General features: G+C 40.4%; 1 protein-coding gene across 1 annotated transcript in view; it reads right to left on the bottom strand.

The window, feature by feature from the left end:
* Positions 1-14402, bottom strand: part of LOC132766485 (cytosolic phospholipase A2 epsilon-like) — a 47268-nt gene extending 32866 nt beyond the window's left edge. The window contains exons 1-3 of the mRNA XM_060760844.2: positions 14268-14402; positions 13344-13430; positions 6271-6343 (exon numbers count right to left, since the gene is read on the bottom strand). Coding sequence (XP_060616827.2) covers positions 6271-6343; positions 13344-13430; positions 14268-14294 — 187 coding nt within the window. The 5' untranslated portion in view covers positions 14295-14402. The remainder of the gene's footprint in view (positions 1-6270; positions 6344-13343; positions 13431-14267) is intronic.
* Positions 14403-14839: the final 437 nt, after the last annotated feature.

The following is a 14839-nucleotide window of genomic DNA, read 5'->3' as shown; positions in this document are numbered from 1 at the left end:
TCAATGCTAATCAAGGTGGCAAATTGCAACATTTACACTTGTATTGAATAGACAAGAGTTCTTTCTCCCACCCTGCACATTTCACAGGTATATAAACCCCACTTGCCTAGTTCCCCACAGACTTCACAACCTCTGAGGATGCCTGCCATAGATGTGGGTGAAATGTCAGGAGAGAATGCTTCTGGAACATAGCCATACAGCCCAGAAAACTCACAGCAACCCAGTGTGCAGATTGTTTAGTAGGACATTGGGGTAATGAATCAAGGCTGCAACAATTACACAAAGAAAGAAAAATAACACTGGGGGAGAGGGGCAAAAACGATATTGCTTGGTGGTGGCTGTTACATAATGAACTTTGTGTTCCAGTTTTGTGAAAATGTTCACATATAAAAGAAATAAGTCACAACATCAACAACTTACTTTCTAGAATATCTGAACATATTTTGTTCCCACCAGAAAAGTGACAAGTGTTTGCCCAATCCCTTTCCCTCTGTCTGTTTCCAGAATATTTCTGTCCTCTTCCTTGTTTCCTTTCCTTCCACATTCCTCCTTTAACTGTGTTTTAAAACCTACTCTTGAGTGTGATGATAAAGCAATATATGCCTGGGTTTGGAAAAATCATAGAATTCCAACAAACAGGTCTATTTCAATTTAGGCTGAAGCTGTGAAAGAAAAAGATAGGAGGAGTTGGTCAAGGCATTCTTCAGGTAGCCTAGTATTTTTCTGTGGCATCAATCTTTCCAGCTGCAGTACTTTACTACATTTGCAATAAGGTGCTAGAGATTAAAAACAAATATGGAAAAAAAGATAAATCTGCTCCTATATTTGTTTCCATGAAGAAATATGAGCCCACACATACAGATATATTTATGGATTCCATGGGAAATTCAACATCTCCAGCATCAATATCCTTATCAGCAATTTGTTGCACCATTACTATGCAAGCCTATAGAATATTGTGTAACTCATGCCAGTTAAATGTGCAGACGCAACCACATTGCAACACAGTATTGCTGTATGTACAACTCTGCTTCCGCTGCAGTCAGTAGAACGGAGCCATTGTTCAACAATGAATCATTTGCCTTGCACAGCTGTGTGGCTTATACAGGTGTGTGTCACTCACAGGATGCCAGCCTATGTATGAATGGAAACATTGGAGCAGTAGAGCTCTTGCATCAAGAAAACATGCAGCATTACATCTTACCATGAATCAAGAGAAGATTTCCAAAGAAGTAAGGAAGGTATTGCCGGGGGGGGGGGGGGGGGAGAGAGAAAGGGACCACATACTGAGGATTAAAGCACAACTACATTATCTGGTATTATGGCACACATCACAGTTGCACATTCATAAATGAACCAAAATGTGCTACTTTAATATTTAATATTTTTAAAGGAGTGTCTAGATGGGAAAATGAGAAGAAATACCAAACAGTGTAAATGAGCAATATTAAATAGTGGAATACAGTGCAAACACCCACTCCCCAGGGGATACACTCCTGGAAATTGTATGGGTGCAAACAGGAGTGATGCCTATTGAAATGAAGAACTTATGGCCCAAGAATATAATAGAGTTGCACCTTAAGATCTAGAAAATGTCTAGAGAGGACAATTTTATTAGATGTGGAAAAATGAAACTTTGGATGCTAGTCCAGTGGATGCAAGGATCATACTACACAATTAAGTACAAACCAATCTGAGGAACCAATGCTTTGATGGCTAAATTAGGAATGCTAATGGTGCCAGTAAAGAAGGGGGCTGGCTAAGCTCTGGAGACCCAGTTCCAAGTGAAAAGTGGTATCTGAATGTGAGGGTAGACTGACTGAAGTGGAATTAATGACAAATATGGTAACCAAAGGGCACTATTCACAGCAATCATCACGACTTGCAAGCTCTAAGGATCAAAATGCTATAAAGGTCTGGACTTCTTTGTTACTCTTTCTGGGCTCTTCCACAGAGCCATATAACCCAGAATATCAAGGCAGAATAATCCACAATATCTGCTTTGAACTGGGTTATCAGAATCCACACTGTCATATACAATGTTCCCTTGCTACTTCATGGTTCGTTTTCCACGGACTCGCTGTATCATGGGAAAAGAGGAGGTGGAAAAGGAGCAGGAGGGCTTGCTTCCTTTCCTTCCCTGCACGAGTTGGGAAGGGGGAAAGAGGAACGTCCCTTCTTCATGGATTTTTCCTTATTGCGGGTGGTCCTGGAACATAACACCTGCGATAAGTGAGGGAACACTGTATCCCAGTTCAAAGCAAATAATGTGGAATTTTATTCAGCTGTGTGGAAGGGACCTCTTAGTCCTGATTGTACCTATGTTCCCAGCCACTGCGGAAGAATCAATCGTGTTGGGGATGGAGCCCCAAGTGATGAGGGAGTATATACATTATGGGTTCACCCTAGAGCAAGTGGCATGTGCCTGTACTTGAACTTTATGATATTCTGGTTCTCTACCATTCAGGGAAGTCACAGCCCTTAATAACTAAGAATTAAAGATCAGTAGTATTATTCTGAAAAAGTTGTGTTTACCCATTGTGACTTTATAGTTACAATAGGGTTTGTTATTCCAAGAAGGGACGAATTATAAGCAACACATTGCTTATATGTATTTATATGTAATATGTTACTTCCAAGCTTACAAGCCACCGACTCACAGCTATGCATCCTAGAGAAGAAAGATCATGGCGTTTTGGTGTCAGACCACAAATGTTGCATGCAGGTTTCTAGGTTCAATCCCTAGCATCTTTATGTTGGGCTAGTAAACCTTTTTTTTTTTTTTTACTAAAACCAGGACAGTTAGTATAGATAATACATCTGGAGCAATAATACAAATCAGAAAGCATCCAATGCTCTTTACAGAGGTCACTAGAGAAAAGAGGATTGAAGAGATGATAAATGAAAATGAACAAGGAGCTCCGAATTCTGGGAAGTTTTTATGGAAGCACAAACTGTCCCTTGATGATCTAATTACAGTCAATTGCTAATTTGGGTGATGTAGAACACTAGTATTTATTTCATTCACATCCAGGTTATATGAATGGTAAACAGCTTATTAAATCATTAACAAGGTTGACTTTCTTGCTACACCTCTCTGTGTTCTCATTTATTAGACATGTAAATAGTTTTGATATGTAATTAACCTGGACAAGAACCTTCTGTTCTTAAGAGATGAGAAAATGCTATAATCATAAGAAATTAACTTTTCCCTATAGGAATATTATTATTGCATAGCTATAAATGGATATAAACTAAATGAATAATTCCCTCTAGTAATATTATTGCTTCTTCCCCCCAGCAGAAAAGTTATATTTCATAAAGTACACACAGAAATTTTTAGAAGTTATTTGGCCACCATGATGTGCAATCAGAATCAATGCATAATTCAAGTGTGGATTCTTTCTGCGGACATTCCCAAATAGAAAAATAGACCCAATGACATGAATTCAATTCTCAAAAAAGATTTAACTAACATTATACCTTATTTTTTCTTCCATTTTGCCGTGTGTATAAAAATGAAGTTAAAATGAATCAAGCACCTATGACATCAGAGTACATTATTACAATTTTACCATTAATATCTATATAAATAAAATGTAAATGTCCATTTGTGAATGACCTCAAATCTCCCAAAATACTTCACTGATTGTTTTGAAATTTGGACACAATGTAGCATTTGAACAGGTGAATGTTTTTATGTATTCACACACTTACTATTATATAGATGTCACACCTGTGACAGATATAAACATGCTTGGCATCAAAAACAGCGCCATCTACTGGATGTCCAAGCAACACATCATGAAGTGGCCCCGTCAGTGCCAGAGCCATCTGCAGACTGGTCACTCCCCCCCTCCCCCCCCCCCCCCGCCACTAAGCCTGCCTGCCTGCCTCCCTCCAGAGCAGAACTGGGAAAAGAAGATCAGGAAAAGGACAGCAGGACAGGTAGGGAAATCTAGGCCAGGGAGAGGGGTGTGGCACGGGTACAGGGGAGGGAGGAAAGGAGGCAGGCAAGGAGGTAGGCACACCTCATTGCCCCGGGCTGCTGTATCCTCATGCCCTGCCTGGCCTTGCCCGGCGCTGCCTCTCACCCACACCTCCAGGAAGGCTGAAGGCTCAGAAGGAAGGAAGGAAGGATTGAATGGTAGGCTTGGCTCTCCTTAAAGCCATCCGTGCTTGGCTCTTGGCTCTCCTCATCATGGTTTCCATCCCCTGTTCCCTCCACCCTGTAACCTCATGCCCTGACCGGCCTTGCCTGGCACCGCCTTAGGCCCACACCTCTAGGAAGACTCAGAAGGAAGGAAGGATTGAATGGTAGGAAGGAAGAGATAGATAGGAGCAAAGCAAAGGAAAGGGCTTCAACAAAACACACTGATCATTATTATATAAACTAGTATCATTATTACTATTATAATTATTATATATGTCAGCATTATTATTATATAGATTATATAGGCCAGTATTATTATTATCTACACCTTTCTTTTTATTTCACAGACAACGGAACAAGAAAAAATATTGTATAACCACAAGCATTATGAAATTACATATATTAGAAACCAGCTCTTTCTCTTTTCTTTCATTTCCATTTAACCATACTAGGCCACAGCAACGCGTGGCTGGGTACAGCTAGTAGTTATATAAGAATGCTCAGATTATTCACAAAGGGTTCCTTCAAATGGGATAAATATTTAGATCAGTGGTTCTCAACCTGGAGTCCTCAGATATTTTTGGCCTACAAATCCCAGAAATCCCAGCCAGTTTACCAGCTGTTAGGATTTCTGGGAGTTGAAGGCCAAAAACATCTGGGGACACCAGGTTGAGAACCACTGATCTAGATAGTATATGGTATTTGTTGCTTTAGTTCTCAAGGTTTTTTGCAACATCCATATGTCTCCTCCCCTCTCCCAGCAATTCCTGAAACCAGCTGCAACAGTTGTAATACTGGAATTGGGTTTCTTCTTAAATCTGAAATATATTGACACAAAAATATATCTTTTCCTTTTCCTTTCTCCTTCCTTTTAGAGTTGTAGTGCATTGTGCCTCAGGGAAATTGCACTTTTTCACTATAACTCATTAACTCTAAGGAAAAAGATTCTTTTAAAAAAAGATAAGAAAAGAATAATATTTTAAATCACTGGCTCACCCAGCATACCAAGACCTTTTTTAAAAAAAAAAAAACTTTGGAAGACATCTAATGCAAGGAATTGCATTAGAGACAACAGGTGAATCCTAGCACAACCAACAGAACTATACCGCAAGAAGTCATCCTTCTTTAGAACAGTCAGGGAAAGCTCAAACCTAACCTCAGACAGACAGTTTTGTACCAAATGCTGTTTATTATTATCCTCAATTTGAGGAGTGGGCTAAGTGACACTGAGTAATGTATTGTTGAAGGCTTTCATGGCCAGAATCACTGGGCTGTTGTAGGTTTTTCGGGCTGTCTCCTGACATTTCAACTGCATCTGTGGTAAGCAACCTCAGAGAACCTCACAACCTCTGAGGATGCTTGCCACAGATGCAAGCAAAACGTCAGGAGCGAATACTTCTAGAACATGGCCATACAGCTTGAAAAACCTACAACCTACACTAAGTTTGCATGTAACAAAGAACCATAAACACGTGTTCAATAAAGGAGGAGGAACATCCCCAAGAGGAACATAAATCAATTGCTGAACAAAACAACTTCAAACCTTGCACTGCCTTATATGTGTGTGGGTTAGAGTTCAGTTTCAGCAAGAGTTTCTGTATTGTACATAATGCCAAACTGAGCAAGTCCATTAAATCAAACTGGAACTTTAGTTTATTCTTCCTGCAGATTACATCTCAGCTAGATGAGGCAACTCATGTGTCAGATGTTTTGCATAAACTCATTTTCACTCACTGATGCAACTTTAAATTATAGTTTACAGTTACATGCAAATGTGGCCAGTGGGTAATGAGGCCATCAAATTGAGTTCATTGAAAAGGTGAAATATAAACTAAAGGCCTGTAAATTTATATTTTCTATGATTTTTCAATTTTATTATTTTATTATTTTTAAACCTTACCCTAGAAGCCCAAAATGTATTTAAAGAATTATTATGTTACTATAGTTTTAAAATAATGTATTTTCTAGAAAGCATGCAATACACATGATCAGGTGTAGAAAGCCATGTGACAATTCAAAACATTCACTATGCCCAGAAAATGGCATGAAAATTCCCTTATTGAATGTTGTTGCTGTGGCATATTTGAAAAATCGTAACAAAGTAAGAAAATACTCACAAAAATCTTCTTGGTGGAGATTACGCATACGGATTATTCTTACAGTCAGCAAATAGCATGGTGATTCAATACCCTGCCCAAAAAAATATATAAGATCAACATTTCAAGTACAATGTGCAGGATAACCACAAGTAAAGCATTCCTTTTTCTTTCTTTTTTACCACACTTCTGTTGAGGGCCAAGTAATCAATAGATAGATTTGTTCAACTGTTCCAGGCTAGATCTCAGTGCTCAAATAAAATGGTAAAGCTTGATTTTTCTTTTCCCTCACTTCTTGAATCTTTCCTTGCTTCTATTGTGGTCAATGTTTTGTGTTACTATACTGAATAGGTGAAAAATTCATTTTATCAGGCCGTTTTTCTTGTTAAACTAGAAATTCTTACATTATTGTCTGTTGCTGTATTTAGTTTCTATGCCACTACATCTATGGTAGCTTCACCATAAAGGACTCTTTATTTTAGGAAATGCTTTTACAGAGCTAGGCTTTAACATTGGTGAATGCCTGCTCTAAATCTGGAATGCACAACAGCATATAAGAGTTCCCTCACTTCCATGTGTGATGTTGTGCTAGCACTTGCCACTAGTGCAATTTTAATTTCATTCTGTCTGTTCTCATAGAATCAAAGAGTTGGAAGAGACCTCATGGGCCCTCCAGTCCAACCCCCTGCCAAGGAGCAGGAATATTGCATTCAAAGCACACCTGACAGATGGCCATCCAGCCTCTGTTTAAAAGCTTCCAAAGAAGGAGCCTCTACCACACTCCGGGGCAGAGAGTTCCACTGCTGAACAGCTCTCACAGTCAGGAGGTTCTTCCTAATGTTCAGATGGAATCTCCTTTCTTGTAGTTTGAAGCCATTATTCCGTGTCCTAGTCTCCAGGGCAGTATAAAACAAGCTTGCTCCCTCCTCCCTATGACTTTATCTCACATATTTATACATGGCTATCATGTCTCCTCTCAGCCTTCTCTTCTTCAGGCTAAACATGCCCAACTCTTTAAGCCACTCCTCATAGGGCTTGTTCTCCAGACCCTTGATCATTTTAGTCGCCCTCCTCTGGGCACATTCCAGCTTGTTAATATCTCTCTTCAATTGTGGTGCCCAGAATTGAGGGGTAGCATGACTTCCCTGGCTCTAGACACTATATTCCTATTTATGCAGGCCAAAATCCCATTGGCTTTTTTGCCGCCACATCACATTGTTGGCTCATGTTTAACTTGTTGTCCACAAGGACTCCAAGATCTTTTTTACACGTACTGCTCTCGAGCCACGCTCTCGAGCCATTCTGTATCTTTGCATTTCATTTTTTTCTGCCTAAGTGGAATATCTTGTATTTGTCACTGTTGAACTTCATTTGTTAGTTTTGGCCCATCTCTCTAATCTGTTAAGATTGTTTTGAATTCTGGTACTTAATTATATAAAAGAAAATGTGTTTTAAATGCTTTCTTTATAGCAGACCGGTAGACTAGATATCCTTCACGTTCCCCTACTGGTACTTGTAACAAGGAATGGTTGCATGGATTCCATAAGTCTGTTACAGTGAAAAGACAGATCTGGAACTTAGGGCTTGTCCACACTGGGCCAAAACCTTGGACTCAGCATGAATGGACCACTGGTTGTCTTCATGATGCACAGTAGTTTCCACTGGGCATCCCATGTTCTTTAATACTCTGAGTTTTCTCTGCTTTAAGCAGTCAGGGGGAGGATTATACTGTAGTTTGTTGGAAACACCAATGTCCCAGGACTTTGAATCAGCCTGGACAGCTGGACTGAGTTCGATTCAGCTTGATCCGCTATCCAGAGGAACACTACTGCTATCACACTTTCCCTGCCTGATCACACAGAGCTCTGCTTGAGTGCCTGGCGGCTGTGGGAATCTCTACTGATGTCAGAAAGGGGCCTTCTTTGTGTTGATAATGTGGGTGCCCCATTCTCACATCAGCAAAGGCCCCTGCAGCTCTGGCTAGTTAGGAATGGCAGCGACAAAGATGACAGCCCATTGGTGCAGAAGCGGTCCTGGACCATCTGGACATTGGCTCCAGCTGCTCAGAAGACAGATTTACACCAGGCTAACTTGCCTGGTGTAGACACATTCTTAGATCTACAAATTCATTCACTGTTACACATCCAGTCTTAAATTAATTTGATGTCTTATTCAAGTCTTTGGGGTCTAACTGTTTTTATTCAAGCTGCACATGCCTTCGGATTTGCTATCTAAAATTATTTCAAATTATTTCAAACAAATTCAGATTGCCTGACTTTTGATAAAATAAATTGATAAACTATTTAATAGATTTTAATATCTCAATTATTGTTATTAAATTGAGTTTATTGTAAGCTGGCCTGAAAGGAAATTATTTCCAGGTCAAAATGCATATTTAGCAATGACAGAACAAAATTCCAGTTAAACTAATAGAAATTATTTCCAAAAGATGGAGTGTGAGCTGTCAATTGAAAAGTCAATATCAAACTGTAATGTGTTGCTGATTAAGTTATGAATTTTCAGAAAATTTCACAATTGAAATTGTTTCAACTGTTAGTTAAATAAGGATTCAAACTATGAGGGCACGTCAAACATTATCTGCACTCTGGCTACAGAATTTATTTTAATCAGCTTTTTAAAAAGACAAATGCATCATTTCTTGACCAAATCTCTCTGCGTTTCAATATACTTTATCCATTTGCCAACATGTTTTTGTGTTATTAAAAATGTTTTAAGCTGAACTGTGAGCCATGAATGGACTGCTGTCTTCACGATCAGACACTAATTTTCGCCCTCATAGGGCTTCTTTCAGGGGACCAAACAGTTGATAGTCTGATGGGACACAATCAGGACTATTGGGAGGATGTTTTAACATTTCAAAATTTAGTTTTTGGAGAATGTCAACAATATGGGCAGCAGTGTGCAGGCAGGCAGTGGATAGCAGTCCTCCACATTTTGACTGAATTTGAGATTTCAGCTCTTCAGTCTTCTGCCAACAGTTGACCAAACAGGCACAGAGAAGAGATGTAGTAGTCATGGGCGATTTCAACTATCCCGATATTTGCTGGAAAACAAACTCGGCCAAGAGTACAAGGTCCAACAAATTCCTCGCTTGCCTTGCAGACAATTTCATGGTCCAGAAGGTAGAAGAAGCAACAAGGGGATTGACTACTCTTGATCTCATCTTAACAAATGCGGAGGACCTGATCGATGCGGTCGAAGTGGTAGGATCCTTAGGGGCAAGTGACCATGTGCTCCTGCAATTTGAGGTACAAAGGAAGGCCGAAACTAAGACAAGTCAAACCCGCATTTTGGACTTTAGGAGAGCTGATTTCCAAAAAATGAAGGAAACGCTGAGCAGCATTCCGTGGACACAGATACTAAAAGACAAGGGAGTTGCGGATGGATGGGAATTTCTCAAGAGTGAAATACTCAAGGCGCAATTGCAAACTGTGCCAACAAAGAGAAAAAATAGGACAAGTGCAAAGAAGCCAGAATGGATGTCCAAAGAACTTCTAACTGTGCTAAGACACAAAAGAGACATGCACAAGAAGTGGAAAAAGGGAGAAATCACCAAAGAAGAATTCAAACAAATAGCCAACACCTGTAGGGAAAAGGTCCGCAAGGCTAAAGCAAAAAACGAGCTCAGACTTGCCAGGGACATTAAAAACAATAAAAAGGGCTTCTATTCTTATGTCAGTAGAAAAAGGAAAAACAAGGAGGCGATAGGACCTCTTCGAGGAGAAGATGGGGCAATGCTGACAGGGGATAGGGAAAAGGCAGAACTACTTAATGCCTTCTTTGCCTCGGTCTTCTCACAAAAAGAGAGTCTTCAACCTCAGCAAGATGGAGTGGATGAGGGTTTGGAGGACATCCAACCCCAAATTGGGAAAGAAGTCGTTCAGGAATACCTGGCCGCTCTTAATGAGTTCAAGTCCCCAGGGCCAGATCAACTACACCCCAGAGTATTGAAGGAACTAGCGGAAGTCATTTCGGAACCATTGGCAACCATCTTTGAGAGTTCTTGGAGAACGGGAGAAGTTCCAGCAGATTGGAGGAGGGCCAATGTGGTCCCAATCTTCAAGAAGGGAAAAAAGGATGACCCAAACAACTACCGTCCAGTCAGCCTCACGTCGATACCGGGCAAGATTCTGGAAAAGATTGTTAAGGAAGTGGTCTGCAAACACTTAGAAACAAATGCAGTCATCGCTAATAGTCAACATGGATTTATCAAAAACAAGTCATGTCAGACTAATCTGATCTCTTTCTTCGATAGAGTTACAAGCTGGGTAGATGCGGGGAATGCCGTGGATGTAGCGTACCTGGATTTCAGTAAGGCCTTCGACAAGGTCCCCCATGACCTTCTGGCAAGGAAACTAGTCCAATGTGGGCTAGGCAAAACTACGGTGAGGTGGATCTGGAATTGGTTAAGTGGACGAACACAGAGAGTGCTCACTAATGCTTCCTCTTCATCTTGGAAAGAAGTGACAAGTGGAGTGCCGCAGGGTTCCGTCCTGGGCCCGGTCCTGTTCAACATCTTTATTAATGACTTAGATGAAGGGCTAGAAGGCATGATCATCAAGTTTGCAGACGACACCAAATTGGGAGGGATAGCCAATAGTCCAGAGGACAGGAGCAGAATTCAAAACGATCTTGACAGATTAGAGAGATGGGCCAAAACTAACAAAATGAAGTTCAACAGCGACAAATGCAAGATACTCCACTTTGGCAGAAAAAACGAAATGCAAAGATACAGAATGGGTGACGCCTGGCTCGAGAGCAGTACGTGTGAAAAAGATCTTGGAGTCCTCGTGGACAACAAGTTAAACATGAGCCAACAATGTGACGTGGCGGCAAAAAAAGCCAATGGGATTTTGGCCTGCATCAAGAGGAGCATAGTGTCTAGATCTAAGGAAGTAATGCTACCCCTCTATTCTGCTTTGGTTAGACCACACCTGGAATATTGTGTCCAATTCTGGGCGCCACAATTCAAGAGAGATATTGACAAGCTGGAATGTGTCCAGAGGAGGGCGACTAAAATGATCAAGGGTCTGGAGAACAAGCCCTATGAGGAGCGGCTTAGGGAACTGGGCATGTTTAGCCTGAAGAAGAGAAGGCTGAGAGGAGATATGATAGCCATGTATAAATATGTGAGAGGAAGCCACAGGGAGGAGGGAGCAAGCTTGTTTTCTGCTTCCTTGGAGACTAGGACGCGGAACAATGGCTTCAAACTACAAGAGAGGAGATTCCATCTGAACATGAGGAAGAACTTCCTGACTGTGAGAGCCGTTCAGCAGTGGAACTCTCTGCCCCGGAGTGTGGTGGAGGCTCCTTCTTTGGAAGCTTTTAAACAGAGGCTGGATGGCCATCTGTCAGGGGTGATTTGAATGCAATATTCCTGCTTCTTGGCAGGGGGTTGGACTGGATGGCCCATGAGGTCTCTTCCAATTCTTTGATTCTATGATTCTATGATTCTATGATTCTATGATCGTTGTTGTTGTTGTTGTTTATTCATTCAGTCACTTCCGACTCTTCATGACCTCATGGACCAATCCACGACAGATCTCCCTGTCGCCAATTACCATCCCAGTTCCTTCAAAGTCAAGCCAGTCACTTCAAGGATACCATCCATCCATCTTGCCCTTGGTCTGTGCTTCTTCCCTTTTCCTTCCCTTTCCCAAGCATCATTGTCTTCTCTAAGCTTTCCTGTCTTCTCATTAGGTGGCCAAAGTTCTTCATCTTTGACTCTAATATCCTTCCCGCCAGTGAGCAGTTGGGTTTAATTTTCTGGAGTGTGGACTGGTTTGTCTTCTTGCGGTCTAAGGCACTCTCAGAATTTTCCTCTAGCACCACAGTTCAAAAGCATCTGTCTTCCTTCGCTCAGCCTTCCTTATGGTCCAGCTCTCACATCCCTAAGTTACTATGGAAAATACAATTGATTTAACTATGCACATCTTCGTTGCCAGTGTGATGTCTCTACTCTTCACTATTTTATCAAGATTGGTCATTGCTCTTCTCCCAAGAAGTAAACGTCTTCTGATTTCCTGACTGCAGTCTGCATCTGCAGTAATCGTCGCACCTAAAAATACAAAGTCTGTCACTGCCTCTACTTTTTCTCCCAGTTATCAATCTGTCTGATTGCCATAATCTTGTTTTTTTTAATGTTTACCTGCAAACCTGCTTTGCACTGTCTTCTTTCACTTTGTTTAGAAGGCTCCTCAGCTCCTCCTCGCTTTCAGCCATCAAAGTGGTATCATTTGCATATCTAAGGTTGTTAATGTTTCTTCCAGCCATTTTAATTCCAGCCTTGGATTCGTCAAGCCCTACACATGATGTGTTCTGCATACAAGTTGAATAGGTCATGTGAGAGTACACAATCCTGCTGTACTCTTTTTCCAATCTTGAATCAGTCTGTTGTTCTTTAGCCTGTTCTTACTGTTGCTACTTGGTAGTTATACAGATTCCTCAGGAGACAGACAAGGTGACTTGGTATCCTCATACCACCAAGAACTTGCCACAATTTATTATGATCCACACAGTCAACAGCTTTAAAATAGTCAATAAAACAGAAATAGATATGGGTTTTGTTTTGTTTGTTTTTTTGAAACTCCCTGCCTTTCTCCTGATTCATTTAGTTTTCACGGCAAGAATACTGGGGTGGGTTGCCATTACTTTCCCCAGAGATCGTGTTTGGTCTGACCTCTCTGCCATAACCTTCCCGTCTTGGTTGTCCTGTCACGCTTTCGCTTGTGGCATCATTGAGGTGCTCAAGCTCCAACACGATCTGGAGCTTCAGTGATAATCTCACTGTAATTAGCACTGTTAATTGAACCTTCTCTTCTTTCATGTAAATCACAAAGGAAGAGGGCAGCCATTTTTTTCTTTCTCCGCAGTCACAAATAAACTGATAACACTTTCAAAACTGCAGAGCTGTGACTGGGAAGATAGCAAGCTCGCATTGAAAGCGCTGGAGTCAACAGAGGTTTTAATATAACCAGAGTGCTGATAATTTTTGACTCATCCTCATAATATACTCAAACACTTTCAAAATAAAACAGCACTCTTCTGTCTCCTTTCTTTCCAATGCACAGTACCTTGCATCCAGCATTCTGTTGTATAGCATGCTGGTACATCCATTGTGTTTCCAGAGGTCCCTGTGATTTTGTTTTGCTGTTTACAACCTGTCAATAAAGAGGAAAATCCTTGAAAAATGCTGGAAAGCGTTGATTATTTTTTTTTAGCATATTTTGAATATTATCTCCAATTCCCATAGTGCTACTGTTCTTCTGAAACATTTACTGAATGACTCGTCTTTCTTTTTTTTTCAACCTCAATACATTATTATTATTTCTATCCTGCCCATTTCAGCCCGAATGAGACTCATTTGAAAAGTTTCTCTTGAAACTACTGAGAGCCGTTCCTTACAGCCATATAACCCAGAATATCAAGACAGAAAATCCCACAGTCTCTGCTTTGAAGTGGGTTATCTGAGCCCACACTGCCATATATTCCAATTCAAAGCAGATAATGTGGGATTTTATTCATCTGAGTTGCCCATCAAACTTTTGCTGCATATGGTACTGCAAGATGGTTGCTTTATTGCCTTTCCTATTTTACTGTTAACTTTAGTAGTTCTATTTCACCTCCTCAACAACACAAAATGTTCAAAGTAACAGTACAATTTCTTTTCTGGGTTTCAGTGGCATTATTATTAGCAGAAAGGTCTAATTAAACACTTCCATTCTCTTTTAATTCTTAATTTCACAATTCTCTATTCCCACCTGCAAGTCCTGGTTAAACATATTCTCCTTTCTTTCCCTTTCTTTTTCTTTTGACTCCCCAGTATTTGGGGGAAATGCTGGAAATATTTAAGAAGGCAATTCTTTCCAAATAACATTTTATTTTATTTTATTGGTTCTCCTAATAGCAAGCCTGTTTCTTTAGATGCTCACCTAGTCTAGACAAGGAAAGAAGAAAGTAGTAGGCTCTCTAAAGCAATCATATTTTATGTTTCTTACCTTAGGAGAAATAGTAGGTGATTCCATTGTAAAAATCCACTGGATTCTAGCCACATACTCATGAGACTTTTAAAAACTAAGCACCAGTCCCAAAAGATATTGGCACAAGTTGAAACTGTAAAGCAGCTCAGCAGGTGTTATAAGCACATTGAGTCAGAGCTCCACCTTCTTTGGGAATTTCAGGACCAGAATGAATCCTTGCATACTTACCTTGCACTTCAGTTGCAAAGATAAGGTTAATTGTGTTGCAATAAAGCACTTTCTTAATCCTCCATATGGTGACCATGGAGCATGAATTGCAATGATCCGTATTCCATAGATTCCACAGCAGAGGTTGGTTGTTCCATAGTTATGGGTAAGTTTACCACAAGTTCATCCACTAACAACATTCACTTGTCGCTTATCACAAATATCTCATGATCACAAATGCCATTTAAGTGCTCATTAAATTCATTTATTTATGTATTTATTGCATTTATATACTGTTTTTCCTACCTCTAGGGGGACTCAAAGTGGTTCCCAACATCATCAATGGCAAAATTCTGTGCCTTACATGTACAAAACAGCACATA

The sequence above is a fragment of the Anolis sagrei genome, chromosome 1, assembly GCF_037176765.1.
Source record: "Anolis sagrei isolate rAnoSag1 chromosome 1, rAnoSag1.mat, whole genome shotgun sequence".
Classification (NCBI taxonomy): Eukaryota; Metazoa; Chordata; class Lepidosauria; order Squamata; family Dactyloidae; genus Anolis; species Anolis sagrei.
Note: the sequence above shows the minus strand (reverse complement) of the source record. Positions and strands in the feature narration are given on the sequence as shown.